At 36.5% G+C, this 23170-nt stretch overlaps 3 protein-coding genes across 5 annotated transcripts; 2 read left to right on the plus strand and 1 right to left on the minus strand.

Annotated features, from left to right (window-relative positions):
- Positions 1 to 407: 407 nt before the first annotated feature.
- Positions 408 to 6853, plus strand: LOC145614013 (uncharacterized). Its single transcript, XM_081669026.1, has 6 exons — positions 408 to 676; positions 3767 to 3902; positions 4350 to 4434; positions 4512 to 4562; positions 6092 to 6192; positions 6291 to 6853. Exons 1-6 carry the CDS (start codon positions 511 to 513, stop codon positions 6421 to 6423), a joined length of 672 nt encoding a protein of 223 aa, XP_081525152.1. The 5' UTR covers positions 408 to 510; the 3' UTR covers positions 6424 to 6853.
- Positions 6854 to 7240: 387 nt separating this feature from the next.
- On the plus strand, positions 7241 to 11478 carry LOC145623989 (G-type lectin S-receptor-like serine/threonine-protein kinase SD1-13). 2 transcript variants are annotated; one of them, XM_081676910.1, is made up of 9 exons: positions 7241 to 7381; positions 7513 to 7594; positions 7688 to 8879; positions 9070 to 9177; positions 9363 to 9526; positions 9616 to 9826; positions 9978 to 10215; positions 10374 to 10524; positions 10750 to 11478. In XM_081676910.1, the coding sequence occupies exons 2-9, from the start codon at positions 7577 to 7579 to the stop codon at positions 11053 to 11055; spliced, it is 2388 nt and encodes a 795-aa protein (XP_081533036.1). In that variant the 5' UTR covers positions 7241 to 7381; positions 7513 to 7576; the 3' UTR covers positions 11056 to 11478. The 2 variants fall into 2 exon arrangements, with proteins under 2 accessions (XP_081533036.1, XP_081533035.1); XM_081676909.1 differs by having other exon boundaries at positions 7513 to 8879.
- A 55-nt stretch (positions 11479 to 11533) lies between these two features.
- On the minus strand, positions 11534 to 15821 carry LOC145623990 (G-type lectin S-receptor-like serine/threonine-protein kinase SD1-13). Of its 2 annotated transcripts, none has more exons than XM_081676911.1 (8): positions 15713 to 15821; positions 13668 to 14948; positions 13416 to 13526; positions 12844 to 13010; positions 12551 to 12761; positions 12219 to 12456; positions 11962 to 12112; positions 11534 to 11848 (listed from the first exon to the last, which is right to left on the minus strand). In XM_081676911.1, the coding sequence occupies exons 2-8, from the start codon at positions 14926 to 14928 to the stop codon at positions 11534 to 11536; spliced, it is 2454 nt and encodes an 817-aa protein (XP_081533037.1). In that variant the 5' UTR covers positions 14929 to 14948; positions 15713 to 15821. The 2 variants fall into 2 exon arrangements, with proteins under 2 accessions (XP_081533037.1, XP_081533038.1); XM_081676912.1 differs by having other exon boundaries at positions 13668 to 14733; positions 15713 to 15819.
- Between the last annotated feature and the right edge of the window lie 7349 nt (positions 15822 to 23170).

Consider the following 23170-nt stretch of genomic DNA (forward strand, 5'->3'; position numbering starts at 1 on the left):
GTTTCAAAACAATTTTAATTTATTATCGGGTACCCGAAATTAGAAAATGCGGCCCATGTCCCGACCCGGATAACATGCAATTTTCCCGGGTCGGGTACCCGCTCTGAACAACAGTTTTTTTTTTTTTTTTTTTTTTTCAAATTTCCCATCGGGTATTTACCGGGTCATGGGGAAATCAGGACAGGACAATCTTGTCGGGTTTTTTTGAACACCCCTACTACCTACATAGGGATGTAGGTAAAAATTTATAGAGAATTGAAGACTATAGTTTAGAAAAGAGAAGAGAGAGCGGGATACCATGAAAAAACACAAAAGGAACTTTTATATATATTGGGCCCTGAGATACAATTCAGAACTACCATATACTAATCGAATACAAGCCCATTAACAATTCATAATACAAAATCTCATTATTGAAAAAGTGTTTTCAGCTCTAATTCTTCTTCCCACACTAACAGTTAAACCCTCTTTCAATACTCAGTTGCAAATTTCTCCTCTTTCAAAATCACGATGATTTTTTCAAGAGGAACCCAGAAATTACTTCAATCTACCAATGCAAGAAACCCTCAATTTCTTTTACAATTTCTTCGTGATTCGCCCCGCCATTTCTCTACAGGTTTTGAGCATCAACCTCAATCTCAACCTCCGCATTCATCTATTCCTTCCCCAACTTCAGGTTTTTTAATTTCTCACCCATTTTGTTCTAATTGTTATTTTATTTCTCAAGTTTTCAATTTTTTTTTTTAGGTTTTATACACTAATATATCATTTTTATTACTAATTTTGCTGGGAATTGTTTGATTTTCGAATGACTATTTATTTTGCTCGAGCTATGATGTGATTTATACATTTAAATTGGTTCTTTGAAGGATTATTAATAAATTGGTTGTTAAAATGTACCTTATGTTGCTATTTAACTATAGTTAAATCATGTTTTTAGGAATAAACCATAATACAATCAATCTGTTGAAACTTTGAATCATGGACTCATGGTTTAATTTTGTGGAGCATAGAAAATAAGGATGATTGTCGTATAATGTTGTCGGATTTTCGAAATATATCATCTTTGATGTCATGTATGGATAATTAGCTTGGATTGTAATTTTATGGTGTTTGGAAAATTGATTTAACGTCAAAGTTTTTATTTTTTAGCATGATAGATAAAATTTGAGGTTTAAAAAAAACAATTTTTCTTGTTTGGGGGGCGTTAACCCGCTAATAATTATCGGTAATGGTAATAACCTAGATATTTGATTTTGTAAAACAAGCTCTGCCTTGCAATAAATAGCATTGCAACTCTGTCCTTATTTTGTGCTTTCTTTCTTGTTTCCAGTTTTCACTTTTGAGGTGATATTAAGTGGTAATGAAAATGAATGGAGAAGAGATAATTGTGGGATAACAAAAATTATCATGCACTATAGTTTAGGTTTATTTCTGAAAAATTACCTATGAAGTTGATCATTAAATTAAGTGATGGAAATAGATGTAGCTTCTAACATAATCTTAAATCAATATAGTAACAGTCTATAAGACTTGAAGGGTGATAAACATTAGGGTGGTTAAGATGATGTATCTAATTATAAAATCATGGTGAAGATAAACAACATACTTCGCATGTGATAGAAACTGCACTATACACCATAGGGCTGCTCTTAATTTTTTTTTTTTATATAAAATGCTCAAGATGTGCCAAAATCCCTTTGTTTCATTTCAATATACTGGAAAGACTCTTTAGAGTTATAGAATTGATGGCTATGTTACTCAAACTCTTTGTTTTATCTCAACTACTTGTGTTGGATCCTTGACACTTGAAAATGGGTTAGACACTTCGACTCTTTTTTTGGGATAAAATCATGAAAATATTTCAGAAGATAAGTACGTAATATGCTTCAATGTACGGAACGAATACGAATTCGCAAAACGCTAGGTGGGAGTATTGTAATACGTTTGAGGTGTTTTTGTATTTTTGTAATACGATATAAATAATGCACCGTAGAAAGAGCATATTAAAAAGATGGAGGTTACGGAAATGCGCATGTTAAGGTGGATGTGTGGAAACACTTTAAGAGATAGAATCAGAAATGAGGTTATTCGCAAGAAAGTAGGTGTGGCGGGCATTGTAGATAAATTAAGGGAAAATCGTCTGCGTTGGTTTGGACATGTAAGACGGAGACCCGAGGGTGCACCGGTGCGAAGAGTGGAAGAGTGGGACCATGGAGGGATTAAACGAGGAAGAGGGAGACCAAAGATGACTTGGTTGGAAGGAGTGAGGAAGGATATGAAGTGCATGGATTTACGTGAGGATGAAGTTTTGGATCGTAAGGGATGGAGGAGAAAGATTTATGTTGATGACTACACGGAATAATCAAATTTGGTTCATGTTAGCCGACCCCACTTTTGGGATTAAGGCTTTGATTGATTGATTGATTGATTGATTGATATAAATAATGCACCGTAACAAATATAAAGGGTTTTTCATAATAATAAAAAAAAAAAAAAGGGAGAATTTGTATATAAGACATAAATAAGGAGTTCATGGAGGGGATGGGAGTATTAGGTCACCCTGCAAAAGAAACAAATTATAACAGAAAAGCAAAATGGAGACAAATAAACAAACCCTACCCTTGTTTGTCTATTTTTACTCTCCATCACTCCTCGTTAAATCTTATCTATGTGCATTGAGATATCATAATACAGTGAATACACTGATTCAGGAGTATTAATACGTAAAAGTATTGAGTATTGGAACGCAAGTATTAATACGGAATAAGCGCGGGGGGGGGGGGGGGGGGGGGGGGGGTAGGGAAGTATTCTTGACTTGTGGACATGGGTACTTGAACATGAGTCACATAGGTTAATGGAATAGAGTTACATAATTGTTATAAGTAATGGTATAATTGTGAAAATTTTAAGCTGTCTAGTCATTTAAGATGAAATGTTTGATTATCTTACAACGGTTTCTTCTACTTCATGGTTTCAATATTCTCCAAACTGGAGCATCCCTGGAATTTACACCTTGATTTGGTGTAGATTGGTCATCTGCAATATTTATTTTTGTTATAGTAAAAGCCTTTTCAATCTGGAGAATCCCTTGAATTTACACCTTGATTTGGTGTAGATTGATCATCTGCAATATTTATTTTAATTATAAAGCCTTTTCAGTCTCTTGTATTAGTAATTTTTACTAATGGTCATCTAACCTAGTTTTTGAATGGTTATAACGGAGTAGATAAGTACATTATTATGTGCTCATACGTCTTTTATAAGGGGATGGTATTCAGTGCACAACCAGTGAGGTTGCTCCTGTAAACTTTCTTACTAATTTTATGAGTGATGCTGTCTAAGAGAAGCTGGATGTTACTATGTTAGGTCAAAAATATTATGCATGCATGTGATAATTAAAGGTTCTTAATACTTCATGTGAACCTTCATTTTATGTTCATGGTCCCATTTCAGATAAGTTATTACAAATTCATAGGATTTAGTAGACTTGGAGACACATGATGAAGCATAATGACATTGTCATTTTCTGTCTTTGTTGATGGCATTTTCTTTGATTGAGTAAATTGAAAAAATAGAATTTAAAGAGTGCAGATATTCTGGGCTTCTACTTTTTCATTAGTATCTTTGTTTTGTTGGTGCTGCATTCCATCTTCTCAAACTAAATTGCGTGCCTAATCATGGAAGATAAATTATTGTTATATTGATGGCTTTGTCACTTTTGTTATTATGAGATATATTGTCTTATGCCATTGTCACATTTTAGGTTCGGTCTATGGGAGGCTGTTTGGCATCTCATCAAATACACTGAAGACTGACATCATCAGTTTGTTTGAAGGATGCAACTTGACATTGGATGACATTAAGGTTGATTACAACAGGACATATCATCCGATGGCAATGTAATTTTCTTGATTTATAAAGCATGCATTGTGCAATTATTTTATGGTGTGCAACACATTTTGAAGTATTTTGGCTATGTTGTCCATCAATTTTTCTAATCATTGAGAAAACAATACGTTCTTATGCAAAATGGTGAATAAAACGAGTTCAGTTGTATTGTGAGGGATCGATTATCATCATCTTCCTCATAAGTGTGGACGTTTATGAATTTATTTTCATATTTTCTTAAGAGTATTAGCTTTTTGTCATTGATGAGACTAGCTTGACCAGCGAATTATAGTCGTTGACTTTAAGGTTTGGTTTGTTTGGTTACTACTTGGATCACCTACATCCATATCTTTTTCTGGGACCAATATTAACCCTTAAACGGATCCCTCAAAGTGTTGTACTGTTTTTGGATTAGTAAAGCATTTGTAAGCAGTAACTTTAAAGTTGGTCTATCTCAGGCTGGTGCAATTCCGCTCTGAATCTGATTATGTTACTGCCATTCGAGAGCTTACAAGGAAGAACCGATCTTTTAAATTGGAGAAGGTGAATCATTTGAGTTGTCTCCCCTTTAAATAATTTGTGTAGCTTCGGTGTATTGATATTGGTTTGTTCAATTTCAGGTAGTTGATCATCAACAATGGGATCTTGTAGCACCTTATAATGGAAGATATGTAAGTAGGGCTGCCTTTCAAAACTCTCAACGCCTTTTTTTTTTTGTCATTATCTCATTTGTTTTGACTTTTGAATGTCTTAATTCAAAAGGTGTACAAGTGCTTTAAGAAATGTGATCTTGTTGGACTCTAATTTTTGTAGAACATGATTCAAGTCCTCACAAAAAGTTGGTTCTTAGGCAATCTGAGTAATTTTTTTTTTTTTTTTTATTGCATCTATGTGCTTGTTGAATTTGAAGTGATCTGTAATTAATTTTGCAGACCGTTTGCAGGGAACTTGTTTAATGCTTTTGATTTCTGCTAAGTAGCAGCTGAAGCGCCATTCTCATTTTTCTATTTTCCTTTGAGTTGCTGTTATAATATCAAATGTCATTGCTTTAATTGTGATAACGGATCTGTAGATACTTTGAGACATTTTAGTCTTGCAATTGCCACTAAGCCGAGGAACCTATTTTGCTGTTTATTTGTATATAGTCGTTGAATATGGCTCTCATCTTGGAAGGTTTATTTAGAAGCACATTCACAAGACTCAAATTAGGCGTCATTTGGTTATATTGCTTGAAAGGGTTGGTATGTATTTGGAATGCATTAAAACCTTGCATGTCAACATGTGTTAAGTGTTTGAAATTGATAATAGGGGCACCTATATCTTGAAATCCTTGTATATGGTTTATCTAACGAGTGGGGGAAGATGGTTTCCTTAAAACTATCATTGGACCCTTGGTATTGACCTAAAGAATAAAAAACAGATGAAGCAGAAAAGTCTATGACCAGACCCCATTGATACAACCACACTCCTTTCCAGTTACTGCTTTTTCTCCACTCCCTGTGCTAACCTTTGACACTCCTTCCCCTCTTATGATGACCTCGCCCCCTTCACAGTTTTGTTCTGTGCTCTCTTTGCTCTCCTCGCAACCATATCCCACTTGGGCTGCTACTTAACCCCCTCAGTCTAGCACCTAGTAACATAAAAAATGTGAGAAATCATACCTTTCAATGATCCAACCTTCAATCTAGTGAGAGAGAGAGAAAGGGGTGTGGAGGGAGGGAGAGGGACAGTGAGAGAGGGGTAGCTTTGTATTCTGTTGATGCTATATTTTCTATGTACTATCTTATTGAACTGTCATGGGACGAGGGAAGGGTTAAACGAAGGAGAAGGAGACCGAAAATGACTTGGTTGGAAGGAGTTAGGAAAGATACGATGTATTTGGATTTGCATGGGGATGAGGTATTTGAATGTAAGTTGCAGGAAGATTTTAGTCGATGACTACACGAAATAATCACTTTTGGCTCATGTAGCCGACCCCACTTATGGGATTAAGGTTTTGATTGATTAATGGTTCATGACTACACGAAATATCTTATTGAATTGTGTGTGCATTGTACTTCAGGTATGAAAATTATTTTTGCCTTGGAATGCATCTCCACTTGCCTTCTTATTTTCTGGAAATATTGCTTTGGATTGTAACTGTTTCTGTGCTGGTGCTTTTTATATGTGACACATACTGCTCTAATTTTCTGCTATTCAGGTATTATTCCGAGGAATACCACGGAATGCACTTTTGGAAGATGTGGAACGATTTTTGTCTGGCTGCAATTATGAATCTTCCTCCCTTGAATTGTTTACTAGGTCAGAACTTAATCATTCATACAAGCTTACAAGGTTGCTTTGTGTCGTAATTTTTAAAGATTATTCAGATTAAAACAAGTACGGTTTTGCAACTGCAGGCAAATGCAATTTGAGCCTATGAGGATGGCAAAAGTAGGTTTCCCCTCGCAGCTTGAGGCAATGAATGCAGTAATCAGAAAGAATGGGGCTTTTTGTCTCAATGGCCGTATAACAGCTCAACTTATACAGTGAAACAACTTTGGTTTCTGTTAACAATGCAACAATCACATTTGTTTTTCGACAATGCATTGCCTCAACCTTAGCAAAATTCTTTCGACAATGCTTGTAACTTTGATGTTTGCTTTGTTGCTGGCTATTTTCTTGAAAAAGCACTTGTGTAAGGTTTAATCACTGCTTGTTCAGTGTCCCTCCGTTGGGTTTCATAGAATGTTTCTTATTGGTAGATTAGACATGTACCAGTAACTATTTTGTTTGCTCATCTAAGGAATTAGATTGAGTTAATAAACTATTCAGGCTCAGGTTCACAATTTTGCTTTTGTTAGCATTCTCAAAAAGTAGTTTATGACAGAGTGAAGAAATTAATCAAGCAATTATTTTGTTTATTTCCTATGATATTTCAAACAAGATCATCTCTTTAAAGTGTTACTACAATATGTTCTCATTCCATTTTGTTACATATTTTTTGCTTTTCAATAAGAATCGCTTGTTTTTATCTTCCGTCTGCGGTGTCATACCAAATTACCATTTGCCTACACTTCCATAAATGCTACTCGGTTAGCTCTATTATACATCCGGCCATCCGGGTGTAATTTTACATTCTTGCACATTCTCAACCCTTAGTGAGGGTGTAATTTGACCGTGATGCTAGTATAGTAGGGTCACAACTCACAGGGTCCATGCAAGCAATTATGATAAAATTGTGATGTTGAAATAAATAAATGATGAGAGTTGAAGAGTCAATACGATGTGATGTCAAGGCTGCTAAATAGCTAATAGTACATCTGAAAGAGTACAAATCTCAATAGAGATATTTTAACCAATTAATTATCACTTGCTTAAATAAGGACAACAGTAGATTACTAGTAATCTCCTGTCAACTTACTTATTATCATTAATCTTTACATAAATTATTGGTGTTATATTCACTATTCAGGATCTGATTTGTCACCATACTTGCCGTCTTGGTCTGGTATGATTTAAGCTTCCATTTCCTGCTTAGATTCTGAATTTGTTCTGTTGGAGTTCACTACATATATTTATTGCAAAACAAGTTTGAGGTTGTGGTGTAAAACTTAGATTTTGCTGTACTGTAATCTGTAGGTAGACTGCTGGATATGACTATTCTGAACAACGGACGCTAAACACAAATTCTGAACTTCTAAGTATGATGGTTTTTCTGCAAGTAAGTAGATTAGTTACTATTTTTATTCTGCTATCCTATTCATGCTTAAAGTTTCATGTTATAGCTGCCATAGGCAATTTTACTGCTACTCAGATACTCAAGGATCCTAAAACCATGGTTTCGAGTAATGGCAATTTCAAGCTGGGTTTCTTTACCCTTCCAAACACTAAAAATCGGTATCTTGGTATATGGTACAATAAAGTTTCAGCCATGGATTATATATGGGTGGCAAATAGGAACAACCCCTTGTATGATTCTTCAGGTGTACTAAGAATTTCCGAAGAAGGGAATCTTCAGGTCTTGAGTGGAGGGAAAGATGTCCTTTGGTCATCAAACATCTCATCAGAATTTGCATCTGGTACATCTCGAGTTGTCCATCTTTCAGATTCAGGGGATCTGGTTCTCCTTGAACTTAGTACTAACAGTAGTAGTAAAGATGGTATCACTGTATGGCAGTCTTTCGATCACCCTACAAACTCAATATTGCCAAACATGAAGCTAAGCATGAGCAGTTTCAACATGAAACACGCTTTACAATCTTGGAAGAGTCCTTCAAATCCATCATACGGAAGGTTTTCATTAGGCATTGATTCCCTCACTCATCCTCAAATAGTAATTTGGGAAGGAGATCATCCATACTGGCGAAGTGGTCCATGGAATGGTAATATTTTTCTGGGATTGCTCTATTCTGATCCGTCTAATAATTATGCTGATACCTATATGCTGCAAACTAACAAAGAAGAAGTTGATTTGGTATATACTGGTATAAACAAGCTGTCATTTTCACACTATGCATTTGAAGTTGATGGGTCAATAAATGAGGTATGGTGGGATTCTGGTATCAGGCAATGGCAGACAGTATATAAAGCTCCTGATGTTGAGTGTGATTTTTATGGCAAATGTGGAGCATTTGGAACATGCAACCCTCTAAAGTCTCCAATGTGTCGATGTTTGAGGGGGTTTAAACCGAAGAATGCAGAGCAATGGAGCAAAGGAAACTGGTCTAGTGGATGTGTTAGAAAGATGCCTTTGCGTTGTGGAACTGAAACGACCCAAGATGGCTTTATTATGCTAAGAATGGTTAAATTGCCAGATCACGCAGAGTGGTTGACAGGACTAAATCCAAATGAATGCAGAAGCCAATGCTTGAAGAATTGCTCTTGTCTGGCTTACACTTATGATTACGGTGCAGGGTGCTTGTACTGGAGTAAAGACTTAATTGATATTCAAGAGTTTAGTATTGGCGGAGTAGATCTTTACCTGCGTCTAGCAGAATCAGAACTAGGTAAATGAAAATCAAAATCCAGAAGACTCTCATTATACATTTTGCCTTTTAGGTTCATATTCGTCTTATTTATTTCTACTTTTCCAGGTGTTGTTTTCTGCTTCATACATGCAACAGCAGGATAACTTCTATAAGCCTTACATATCAGAGGAAAGATTCATACTCTTTGTTGTTTATTCTTTATTGGCAGGTAGCAAGCATAAACATAAAGCTGTTATTTATGGAGCAATAATTTCTGGAGCAACCTTGATTGTCTTACTTATCTGCTTCCTCTGGAGATGGCTGATTAAACCGAAAGGTAAACTGTTATCACTAACCACTTTTGATACCATTGTTGAAAGTGTCGAACCATATTCTGAAAACATTGGCTATTCCTTAAGGTGCAAACAAAAATTATTGTTGCTTTGAAGCAACTAGTCTTGTAGTACACTTCTTCAGTAACTGTCTGGTGTTTAATTAAAATCTTTTACTTATTTGGAACAGAAAACAGAAGGAAGATACGTGAGAACATTAAATTTAAATATGATCGGAGATCAGCTGAGCTGAAAGATCTACCACTGTTTGATTTTGAAACCCTCATAGTTGCTACTAGGAACTTCCATGAAAGTCAAAAGCTCGGATATGGTGGTTTTGGACAGGTCTACAAGGTAAATTAATCACTCTTTTCCAGTTGCCACTAGTAGCAGGGCATTGGGATCTAACAAGCGTGAGTTGATATGCTGTTTATTTTTCTCAGGGAATATTGAAAGATGGCCAAGAGATGGCTGTAAAAAGACTTTCCACAGTTTACGGACAAGGCCTGGAGGAGTTCATGAATGAAGTGGTTGTAATTTCCAGACTTCAACATGTGAATCTTGTCAGACTGCTTGGATTTTGTATAGAAGGAGAAGAAAAAATGTTAATCTATGAATACATGCCTAATGGAAGTTTGGATGCATTTTTGTTCAGTAAGTATCGCTTTTTTTGTTTTCTCCAAACTTCGTCATTAAACAATCTTCTGAGAATGCAATATCTTCACTTAAATAGATTTTCGTAATATGATTGTCTTAGAAGCTTATTTTTTCAAGGTAGTTACTAAGCCTGCATACCAATAACTAGATCCTGCCAAGCGACAACTTCTGGACTGGAGTAAACGCTTCAATATTATTGAAGGGATATGCCGAGGCCTTCTTTACCTTCACAGGGATTCTAGGTTAAGAATTATTCATAGGGATCTTAAACCAAGCAACATTTTGTTGGACAAAGAGCTCAATCCAAAGATCTCTGACTTTGGCATGGCTCGGATCTTTGGTCATGGCCAAGATCAAGAAGAAACCAGAAGGATAGTTGGCACATAGTAAGTCTTATATAATGTTTATCTCTGACATTGGTCTTGGACAACTATTATCTTTGGCTAAGGTGAACTAATCAATGTCTTATTGTAGCTCACTTCAAAATAACAGTATAGTCTTGTATAGTAATATTGCACCTTAATTTTGACCATGTATAATGCAGCGGTTATATGTCACCTGAGTATGCGATGGAAGGGCACTTCTCTGAAAAGTCAGATGTCTACAGTTTCGGTGTCCTACTGCTAGAGATTGTGACAGGGAAAAGGAGCAGTACCTTCTGGTTTGAAGAGCAATCCTTAACGCTCATAGGCTATGTAAGTCTTGAATTTTTGGCTTGTTGCTACAAAAAAATTCTGCTTTCCAGAAAATGCTTGATCCTCTGAGGAATTGATAGTATCGTGATTTTTGAAATTTCAATGACTTCTGATTTGAGATAGTCATACAATAACTTATTGTAAGATTGGGGTAACTCCTAGTGTTTCACAGTGAATAATTTTGAGACAATCTCACTTAAGATTTGCTTGATATGCTGTATACAGGTATGGAAATTATGGATTGAGGGTAATGTCGCTCCAGCAGTCGACTCTGTAGTTTCTCATCCAAATTTCAGAAAGGAGACTGAAAAGTGCATACAAGTGGGTCTGCTGTGCGTTCAAGAATATGTGAATGATAGGCCTAATATCTCTACTGTTATCTCGATGCTTACAAGTGACATTGAAGACCTTCCATCCCCTAAACAACCTGGGTTCATTAAACGTTTGGCAGCTACTGGTACTGAATCTTACCAATCGCAACAGAGTTCCTCCGTAAATGATATGTCTATTACACGTCTGATTGCTCGATAAACATAGATAGCTAGTTGTGGTAATACACCAAACTCTTGAACATTCATTGTAATGATACTTCTGATAGCATTCCGAGCTCTTTTGATGCTACTTTGATATTCCGAGCTCATTTGGTGCTTGAAGATCCCTTGAGAATACCAAAGGAGCTCGGAATGCAAGACACAAGATGTAAAAGGAATGGGGCTGCAAATCCTAGAAAAGACTCCAAAGAGCTTATTGTCAACAAATCTTAAGAAGATAAAAATCATAAGTTCTCCTCCTTGGTGCTATGAATATGTACACGAATCTACATTGGATTTTGAGAGTATGATTTGACAAGAAATTGTAAATTTGCAAGACTGCATTGGATACTAGATATTGTAAATTTGTAAGATTGCATTGGATATATATTTGCAAGGAGAAATGATCTCAATTTTCTATTAGAAACTGAATAGTGGTCATGTTACCAAAACTTTAGAATCATTTATATTACAGATGATTATCGGCCAGACAAATGTGTAATTGAGACATAATTGCTGCTAGATGAACTCTTTGGTCCATGTAATTGAGAGGAATCGGTGTCAGAAGAAACCAACCTTCTAATAAAGCCGGGTTGCTTAGGACATGGAAGATCTACTATGTCACTAACTATCATTGATAGTAGTGTAGAAGTGCTAGGCCTATCTCCTGGAAATTCTTGTACGCATAATAACCCTACATGGATGCACCTTAAGATCTCCAGCGAAAAGGTTGGTTCAGCTATTAATGGATCAATTACAGGCTGAAGGTCATCTTCATTCCATAGTTTCCATACCTAAGAATAATTGAAAACAAATCATCAGAAACCAAGAAAATATAAGGTCAGAAATCTAGTAGTCCTATAACCTTAGAAGCACATAAATTATATGGTTCAATTTATAGACTTACATATCCTAGAAGAGTCAGTGATTGTTCATCCAACCAAAAGTTATTATTCTTTTTTCCTGTCATAATCTCCAGTAACAGCACCCCAAAGCTGTAAACGTCAGATTTTTCAGAGAAGTGACCTTCCATTGCATACTCAGGAGACATATACCCACTGCATTTTGGAAACACACACATTAAGAAGTTTCTAAACTTTGAAAAAGAAGAACAGCTCTGAAGTTTGAAAAAAAAGGGAAGAAAAAGGGAACTGGAGAGCTTACTATGTTCCAACTACCCTTCTAGTGTTATCTTGATCCTGTTTATTTTCAAAGATACGTGCCATTCCGAAATCTGATATTTTAGGGATAAGATCCTCATCCAACAATATATTGCTTGCTTTTAAATCTCTGTGAATAATCCTTAGTCTAGAATCTCTATGAAGATAAACCAGGCCTCGACTTATGCCTTCAATGATGGTGAATCGTTTCTCCCAGCTCAAAAGCTCTCGCTTGACAGGATCTGAATATTAATATAAAATATTAAATACTTCAAGAGACATGCCAAACATGAAGCAAGACGCGTGAAAGTGAAATTAAAGCAGCATGGTACTTACCAAACAGAAAGAAATCCAAGCTCTTATTAGGCATATATTCATAAATAAGCATTTTTTCCTTATTTTCTATGCAGCAACCTAGAAGTTTAACAAGGTTCCTGTGCTGCAGCTTAGAGATAACCACAACTTCATTCATGAACTCTTCTATGCCTTGTCCTGAAGCAGCAGAAAGTCTTTTCACTGCTATTTGTCCTCCGTCTTCCAGTGTCCCCTGGAATCAAGCATAGACAAAATATACATTATTGACTTCAGTGATCATGATAAAGTACTTGCAACATTAACTATTGTTATACCTTATATACTGGACCAAAACCACCTTGTCCAAGTTTATTGCTATCTTGAAAGTCGTTTGTTGCAGTTGCAAGCCTTTTGAATTCAAACAATGGCAACTCTTCGAGTTGAACTTGGTGTCCATTCTCATCATGCTTCAAATTCTCCAGCTGCTCATTCTTCCTTTGAGCTTTTATTTCCAATGTAAATTAAGATTAGAAGTGACATCTTGTTATGGTAATTAATTCCACAAATAATAGAGTTGATTTTCTACTGTCTAGTTACCACCAATACAGATTATACTAAAAAAATAAGGTAAAAAGAACAAAGTCTCTTAACCATTATTCAAATTATCAAGAAAAAATAAGGAAATTACTTGGAGCAAGATAACATTAATGTTTTAAATAATCATGTGAAAAGAATGTGCTCTTATAACTATAAATCAGGACATGTCAGGCTAGCTATCTTAGTTTATTTGATGCAAAGGCAAATAGCTACATTAACATTCAGAAAAAAAAAAAAAAAAAAAACAAAAACAAAAAAAACAAAAACAAAAAAAAAAAAACACTCCGTAATAATAAAGATCTGGAGCTACCTTTTCTTTGTGTCATAATTTTCCACCGGATGAATAATGTCAAAGCTGCAACTCCAATAGTGCCTAAGATAACTGTCACTATAGTAACAACTATTTTCTTATTACTGGTACCTGTGAGGCAGACAGTTGATATTTTTCATTAGTGAACTCTGAAATATAGAATTGTGTAGATTTTCATGGCAAGTTTTTCAACTTCAAAGGGAAAGAAATTATGTACTGTCTGATTGAACAGATAAATAAGGAAAAGGTTACCTAGCTCTGAATGTGGTAGGCGAAGATAAAGATCTAACCCGCCACTTGAAAATTCTTGAATATCGATTAAGTCTTTACTCCAGTACATACATCCAGCACCAGCATCATAAGCATAAGCTAAACAAGAACAATTTTGTAAGCATTGGCTTCTGCAGTTAACCTGATTTAGTCCCACTGACCACTCTGTATGGTCTGGCACTTTAACATTCTTTACCGGTAAAAACCCATCATCTTTACCACCCTGAATTCCACATTGCAATGACACCTTTCGTACACATCCGTTAGTCCAGTTTCCTTTCTTCCATTCCTCAGGATTCTTTGGCCTGAACCCTTTCAAACACCTACAAACAGGAGAACTTGTAGGATTGCAACTTCCAAACGCTCCACAACTACCATACAAATCACATTCTGTTACAGGGGCGCCCCAAACATACTGCCACTTCTTTCCATCCCACCATTTCTCGCTTATTGTTCCATCATAGCTGAAAGCGTAGTGAGAATAGGCCAGAGTACTTGCACCAGTATAGACAAAGTCGACTGTTCCATCTTTGTCATTCTGACGAATATAGGTGTTTGCATAGTTGGTAGCTTCATCAGTATACATCAATCCTAGAAATATATTCCCATTCCAAGGACCACTACGCCAATGTGGCCGATCACCATCCCATATAATTACTTGAGAATGAATGAAAGAGTCGGTCCCAACAGAAAATCTCCCAAATGATGGGTCAGAAGGGCTCTTCCAAGGTTGTAAAGCATGCTTCATATTAGAATTGGAAATAATCAACTTTGTATTCGGCATAAGAGAATCCGTAGGGTGATCAAAGCTTTGCCAGACCATAGTGCCATTGGTACCAGAAGTAAACAGAACTAGATTCCCGGTATCTAGAAGTTGTGCTGATAAAGAGGCATTTACTGCAGTGACAGACATATTCGACGACCAAAGGACATCATTTCTCTCATTCAAGACTTGCAGATTTCCATCTGCAGATACTTTCATTACACCAGAAGAATCATTAAGCGGGTTATTTCTGTTTGCTACCCAAAAAACATCATTTGTAGGTACCTTGTTAAACCAAATCCCAATATACCGGTTAGTGCTATTTGAGGGGCTGAAGAAGCCCAACTTAAAATCACCATTCTTTGAGACTATAGATTCATGTTCTTTAAGAAATATTGATGATGTGATGCTGTCTATTGCTATGCATAAGGTACTAAAGTAGCAGCACAAAAGAAACAGAACATGTATAGAAGTCTCCATTAGCAAATGTTGATATAATCCTGTAAAATTAACACCAAAATGAAATAATAAGCATAATAACACAGTTACATACAGCACCATGCTGCACACATTTGGTCAGTTAATGTCTTGGTTAGACCGCGATTTTATGTGATTTTGTTTGATGTACAAGGTGCAGTGAGCCATTGAGGTACTACCTCCATTTTTTTTTTTTTTTAATGCAACCTGTTGATTGTGCAGAGTTTTAGCTGATTGAATTAAATTTTATCAAAAGATTATGTATAGTGGACTAGTAATTTATTCAAAACTAAAATTTTTGATTAAGTAACCAAGTGTAAGACCATGTTAACTTATCACAAAAATGTCCAAAAAAAAAAAAAAAATCTTAATACATATACATAGTAAATACAAAGTAGCGTAGTCTTTTACTTAATTACACAAAATCAATAATACCCGTAATTTTTAGTCAATCAATAAATGTTTCTTTCTAATATATTATTAAAAAAAATACACCTGGTAATTATTTAAACTTATTGTTTTAGCAATCTTGGGTTGATATGCTTCATTATATTGTAATAGTAATTCCGTTGACTAAATATGACAAAAAATTCAAACTTATTTGACTCGAATTGATCTGTAATTCAGCCATACATATGTATATCACTCAACATATTTGGATCCATACTCCCTCCATCTCTAAAAGTTCATCCTTATAACTGTTTCTGTAAGACAATTACCATTCAAACAAGGTTGAAAACGGGATAATATCTAAAAACAATACGGATAGAAGGAGAGAAAAACATACCACAGCGTCTTCGTAGTAAGATACGTTGTGGTGATGAATGGGGGGGTGGTGGAGAAGTGGAAATGGTGGCCTGGACAAAGTGCTTCACGCGTAAAGCAGGAAGCAGAGAATTTCCACAACTTTGATTAGGAAATAGTATGAACTTCATCATTTCCCTTCTTTTTATATGCTAGTGCAACTTGCAATTCTATCATCATGTCATGGCTGCTTTTAAGTCTAAACGTTTTTTTTAAGGGTTTCTGTTTTTTGCACTACATACATTTTTTTTTTCTTTTTGAATATTTGGCACTACATACATACGAAGTAGAAATTAGGTAACTTACGTATTTCTTAAGGCGTAGATAAATTACTCCGTACTTGTTTGTCCTTCGAGGAAAATATTAGTTTTTCATATGTGTACAAGATCTATTTTTTTCATAAGAAAATGACACAATTTTTTAATTTAATTGCATTGTTTGTACTAGTTGGATAGCTTTCATACACTAACTAGTCACCAATATTAAGTTATGGTTCACAAGCATCAAGAAACTGGTAATTTACTAGAATTAATTGTTCATGCAAAAACGTATAAAATTAATTAATTGTTCCTGCAAACGTGTAAAATAAATGGATCTTGCTAACCGCCCGGGGCATTAGATAACGATTTAGAATAGTACTTAATGTTGGAAATTCTTGATATAAAATAAGAGGGTTGGGGAAAAACAAGAGAGAGAGAAAAATAAATGAAAGGGAAAAATCCCACATTGGTTGGGGGGAAACGTTTTTCCTTGTTTTTATATTGTAGTGTCTTAACACTACTTAGTTGAGTGAGTGGGAGTTAAGTGTTACTCCACACACATATGCGCGCGCGCCCCGAGCCGGGTCGGGTCTTGGGGAATGCGATGCGCGGGCGTGGGTCCTTGTTATCTTTTTGGAGAAATTTTATTTCCTTTTCTTTGTCAAACATAATATTCTTTTTTGTCTGTTGGGAATATTCTTTTCTGACTGTTGGGATTACGGATTTAAGTCAGTCATTAATCCCTTGATTATAGCTGACTAATTAATTCCTTGTTTCTTGCTTCCGTTGTTGACTGGTTGAATGAATCTGGTCGTTTTCTTAGCCAGATTCGTCCCTCGTTTTACGTTTCATGTCTCCCTTCTACTGCCTATATATACTCGTTGCTTTTTCCAGTCAAAAACATATAACACAATCAGTTATCTCTCTTCTCTAAAATTATCTAAACACGAGTTTCTTCTGTTCTGTTTTCTGGGCAAGTATTCTGAGTTCCACTCGGGTTTGTGAGTGCACATAAACTCCGGCGCCGTGCTTATCCTGGAGGGCGACCGCTTCTAGTCTACTGCACCGGGAGGTAGCGCGGAATCGTCTTTTAGGTCAGTGGTTCTCCACGACGCGGCTATTGTCACTTTGGTTCACGCATCAAGAGATAAGTAATATCTGTTTTATTGCTTAGTAGTATAACAATCTAAAAGACGATTATGGCTTCCAAGTTTCTGATTCCTGATATGTCTAAGTTAGAACCTCTTGATGGAAAGAATTATAAACGTTGGCCTGTTAGGATGCGTTTTTATTTGGAGCAAATTGATGTTGCATATGTTCTTGATGATATTGTTGAACCTGATGATAAGGATAATTTGTCTAAAACTAATGTTAAGTTTGCTAAGGATGATAGAACCTGTAAGGGCATGTTGTTGCATTATATGTCAAATAGTCTGTTGGATATTTATATGGGTTTTTATCATGCTAAGAATATCTGGGATGCTTTAGAGAAAAAAATATGGGACTGATGATACTGGTACTAAACGTTATTGTGTTAGTAAGTGGTTAAGTTTTCAAGTTGTTGATGACAAACCTATTATTGATCAGATTCATGCTTATGAGAGTGTTTGTATTAATATGGCTGCTGAAGGTCTGTCTATTTGTGATACTACCCTTGCTATTGTTCTGATTGAGAAACTCCCTCCCTCTTGGAAGGATTTTCGTAACCAACTCATGCACAAAAAGAAAGACCTAACCTTAGAGGAGCTTGCTGCTCACCTCAAAATTAAGGAGGAAAACCGTATCAAAGACAAAACCCCTTCTGTTTTTCCTTCCTCTTCCTCTGCCAAAGCCAATCTTGTTGAACCCAAACACAACAACCAGTCCAAATCCAATAACAGTTCTCTTAAGCCTAAAGGGAAGGTTCAGAAGTACAAGTTTAAGGGTACTTGTTTTGAGTGTGGTTTGACTGGTCACAAGGCTAAGGATTGCAGGGTCAAGAAGAAGAACAATGGGCAAAGTCAAGCAAATCTTATTGAGGATGCTGACGTTATTGTTGCTGTTGTTTTAGAAACTAACTTTACAGGTAATGCTGCTGAGTGGATTGTTGACACTGGAGCTACCAGACACATCTGCGCCAACAAGGACATGTTCACTACCTATGACACGGTTGAAGGTGAAAATGTTTTCATGGGCAACTCAGCTTCTGCTTCTATCCAAGGCAAAGGGAAGATCGTTCTCACTCTCACTTCTGGAAAATTGCTTACTCTAACTAATGTTTTGCATGTTCCAGAAATGCACAGGAATTTAATTTCTGGCAGTTTACTCATGAAAGCTGGACTGAAGCTCTCTTTTGATTCTGATAGATTAGTTCTTACTCGCAATGGGGAATTTGTGGGAAAGGGCTTTTGTAATGGGGGGCTTTTTACTCTTGATATTAAAATTGACACTATGAATAAGAATGCTAGTACTTATTCTGCTTATATTGCTGAGTCTATTGATTTATGGCATGCTAGATTAGGTCATGTTAATATTGATTCTATTAAAAGGCTTAAAAACTTAAATTTGATTCCAAGTTTTTCCAACACTGATTTTTCGAAATGTCAAATTTGTGTTGAAGCCAAATTTACAAAGAAGCCATTTAAATCAGTAGATAGACAGACTGAAGTACTAGAGCTTGTTCATAGTGACTTGGGTGATTTTAACAATCACGAAAGTAAAGGGGGTAAAAAGTATTACATTACTTTTGTTGATGATTGCTCACGTTTTTGTATGGTTTATCTTCTCAGGTCTAAGGACGAAGCTAAGGAAATGTTCCTCAAATATAAAGCTGAGGTAGAAAACCAATTGGACAAAAAGATTAAGAGGGTTAGGAGTGACAGGGGTGGTGAGTACAGCCCTGACACTCTTAAGGCATTTTGTGAGCAACTTGGCATTGTTCATGAGACAACAACTCCCTATTCACCCGAACAAAACGGTATAGCTGAAAGGAAAAATAGAACTTTAAAGAATATGATGAATTCTATGCTTATTAGTTCTGGGCTTCCTAATAACATGTGGGGGGAGACTATTCTTTCTGGTTGTCATGTTTTGAACAGGGTTCCTCACAAGAAGCTTGACAAGACTCCATACGAAATATGGAAGGGTCGAGCGCCAAATCTGAAATACTTGAAAGTGTGGGGGTGCCTAGCAAAAGTAGGCATACCTAGTTTCAAGAGGGATAAAATTGGTCCCAAAACTGTTGATGCTATTTTTATTGGCTATGCTTATCAAAGTGCAGCTTATCGTTTCTTTGTTAAAGGTGCTAACGACTCTTATGCAGGTGGCCATATCATTGAAGCGAGAGATGCTGAGTTCTTTGAGAACATTTTTCCTTTGAAAATGTCTCCTTCTAATGATAGTGGATTACATGCTAGTAGTTTTGTTAGTTTACCTATTGCTAATGCTCCTATTACTAACGATGATTCTGTTTTGGAGCCAAGGAGAAGCAAAAGGGCAAGAAAGGAAAACAGTTTTGGTCCTGATTTTATTACTTCCTATTTATCTGAATCTTCCTTAATTGATGATGATTTTGTGCATTTATTTGTTTTGGAAGATGATCCAAGAACCTATGATGAGGCAATGAGGTCAGTTGATGCTGTTTTTTGGAAAGAAGCAATTGATAGTGAATTACAATCAATTCTCAATAATAACACTTGGGAATTGGTTGAACTTCCCAGAGGTTGTAAGCCCATTACTTGTAAATGGATCTTTCAAAAAAAATTAAAGGCCAATGGATCCATAGACAAGTATAAGGCAAGGATAGTAGTGAGGGGTTTTACTCAAAAGTTTGGCATTGATTATTTTGATACTTACTCCCCTGTTACTAAAATTGCAACCATTAGGACTTTAATTGCTCTTGCTTGCATTTTTGATCTTGTTGTTCATCAAATGGATGTCAAAACTGCGTTTTTGAATGGTGACTTGGATGAGGAGATTTATATGGTCCAACCTGAAGGGTTTGTTGTTCCAGGCCAAGAGAACAAGGTTTGTAAGTTAGTCAAGTCATTGTATGGGCTCAAGCAAGCTCCAAAGCAATGGCATGACAAATTTGATAAGACTATGACTGGTAATGGTTTTCATGTTAATGAAGGTGACTCTTGTGTTTATTTTAAGCATGATAGTCATGGTTGTGTAATTATTTGTCTTTATGTGGATGATATGTTGATTTTTGGGACTAACTTGGATCGAGTAAATGAGACAAAACAGTTTTTGAGTTCGAATTTTGAAATGAAAGACATGGGTGAGGCAGATGTGATTTTGGGAGTAAAAATCAAAAGGACTCCAAAAGGCATCTGTCTTAATCAGTCACACTATGTTGAAAGCTTCTTAAAAAGTTTGACTCATTTAATGTCGATCCAGTTAAGACTCCATATGACCCAAGTTTCCACCTAAAGAAAATAATGGTGATCCAGTTAATCAGTCTGAGTATGCTCGAATTATTGGTAGTGTTATGTTTCTAATGAACTACACTAGACCTGACATTGCTTATTCTGTTAGTAGGTTGAGCAGGTACACTCATAACCCAAGCAGTGATCATTGGATTGCTCTTAGGAGGTTGCTTAGGTACCTTAAGGGTACTGCGGATTGGGGTTTGCACTACTCCAAATTTCCTGGAGTTTTGGAAGGTTTTTGTGATGCCAACTGGGTATCCGATAATGATGAAGTTAACTCCACTAGTGGCTATGTCTTCACCCTTGGTGGTGGAGCTGTATCCTGGAAATCTTGTAAGCAATCTTGTACTGATATGTCTACTATGGAATCTAAGTTTATTGCTCTTGAATTGGCAGGTCATGAGGCATAATGGTTGAGGAACATGCTTGCAGATATTTCGCTGTGGGGGAAGCCAGCTCCTTCAGTTGCACTTCATTGTGATTCGCAAGCTGCTATTGCTGTTGCTCACAACCATGCCTATAATGGGAAGAAGAGACACATCCGTCTGAGGCATAAAGCCGTCAGAAATCTGTTGTCTGAAGGGGTGATATCACTGGACTATGTTAAGTCCGAAAAGAACATTGCGGATCCGTTAACTAAAGGCCTATGTAAAAAACTAGTTTTGGAAATATCGGAAAAGATGGGGCTAAAGCCCGTTGTATGAATTGTGAAATAGTGAACTCCTATTCACCATGAGTTCAAAGGGGAACATTATATAATAATTCGGAAGCACATTTTATTTTTATTGGACCATCTCTAGATGTTTGTTGTGCTTAGCTACAAATGAGAAGGAGGTTGAGCATATGGCTCTTAATGAACCCATATCCATATTTTTGGAGGTGTGTTGTAGCTCACACTTGATGAAGTTCACCTACTTAGGTGTGGAAGTGTGGTCGCTTCCTATGAGTATTTCGTGGGCTTATACTCTAGAGCACCTATGAGCATCCAGGCTGGACGTATGGCCAGTAATGCGTCATCTTTATTCGCAGAATTTCAGAATATTATACATGTTCAATTGTGTGGCTCAAAGTGACGGGTCCCTAACTCCCTATTGAGTTCAAGACGAAAGTCACTTGGTAGGTGAGGGATCATAGCTTGATGTCCACTATGTGTTAATTCAAGTCGCGAGACATTGACACTTATGCAATTGTTTTGTTTTGCCCAGAACTCATTTTTTCCTTCCTTTCTTTTTCATATCTTCGAACCTGTGGGGGATTGTTGGAAGTTCTTGATATAAAATAAGAGGGTTGGGGAAAAACAAGAGAGAGAGAAAAACAAATGAAAGGGAAAAATCCCACATTGGTTAGGGGGAAAGGTTTTTCCTTGTTTTTATTTTGTAGTGTCTTAACACTACTTAGTTGAGTGGGTGGGAGTTAAGTGTTACTCCACACACACGCGCGCGCGCGCGCCGAGCCGAGTCGGGCCGGGTCGAGTCGGGCTCGGGCCTTGGGTCTTGAGGAATGCGATGCGCGGGCGTGGGTCCTTGTTATCTTTTTGGAGAAATTTTATTTCCTTTTCTTTGTTAAACAGAATATTCTTTTTTGTCTGTTGAGAATATTATTTTCTGACTGTTGGGATTACGGAATTAAGTCAGTCATTAATCCCTTGATTATAGCTGACTAATTAATTCCTTGTTTCTTGCTTCCGTTGTTGACTGGTTGAATGAATCTGGTCGTTTTCTTAGCCAGATTCGTCCCTCGTTTTACGTTTCATGTCTCCCTTCTACTGCCTATATATACTCGTTGCTTTTTCCAGTCAAAAACATATAACACAATCAGTTATCTCTCATCTCTAAAATTATCTAAACACGAGTTTCTTCTGTTCTGTTTTCTGGGCAAGTATTCTGAGTTCCAGTCGGGTTTGTGAGTGCACATAAACTCCGGCGCCGTGCTTAACCTGGAGGGCGACCGCTTCTAGTCTACTGCACCGGGAGGTAGCGCGGAATTGTCTTTTAGGTCAGTGGTTCTCCACGATGCGGCTATTGTCACTTTGGTTCACGCATCAAGAGATAATTAATTTCTGTTTTATTGCTTAGTAGTATAACACTTAAAATGGTATTAATTAATTTGGTAATGCATGTAAATCATGTGTCTATCATTGTTATTAATGTTTATTTCAGAGTTAATATTTCTGTTGAAATAAAGGAAGAAAATGGAATGTTAACCTTGGCACCGGGCGCCCGATCGGGCGCGAGAGTAAAAATGATTTTCATCGTTTATTCGCCCTACCAGGTGGGAGCTCACCCTGTCAGGCGCGCCACCGGACGAAGCTCCCAGGTTATCGTTGGAAGTTCCAACTCTTTCTCTTCCCTTTCTTTTTGTAACTTTCTCTTAATTCCCAATTAATGGGAGGTTTAAGGGGTTGTTACTATGTTTTTTTTTTTCCTTCTAATTAAGAGCTTTGTCCCTTTGGATTCTTCAACTTTTGATTATCCCTTTCATTATATATTTCATGGTTGGAAAATCATAATACACTTGAACATAACCTTCAAACACAAGCTTAAACACATATTCTATATTGGGCATAAGTTACTTGGCTCCAACCTTTCACCCAAAAGTGTCTTTGTGTGGAAGTGGTGTGTTAACCTTAGAGAACGTGCCGGTGAATACAATTGTGCACCTCGATTGCACCGGAATTTTGTTTTCAAGTCGGTGAATTTGCTTCACGACACATCGTACTTTCCATTGTCATAAGATCAACCTTTCGATCTTATTGTTTACTTCTTATTG

The sequence above is a fragment of the Chenopodium album genome, chromosome 3, assembly GCF_948465745.1.
Source record: "Chenopodium album chromosome 3, dcCheAlbu1.1, whole genome shotgun sequence".
Lineage (NCBI taxonomy): Eukaryota > Viridiplantae > Streptophyta > Magnoliopsida > Caryophyllales > Amaranthaceae > Chenopodium > Chenopodium album.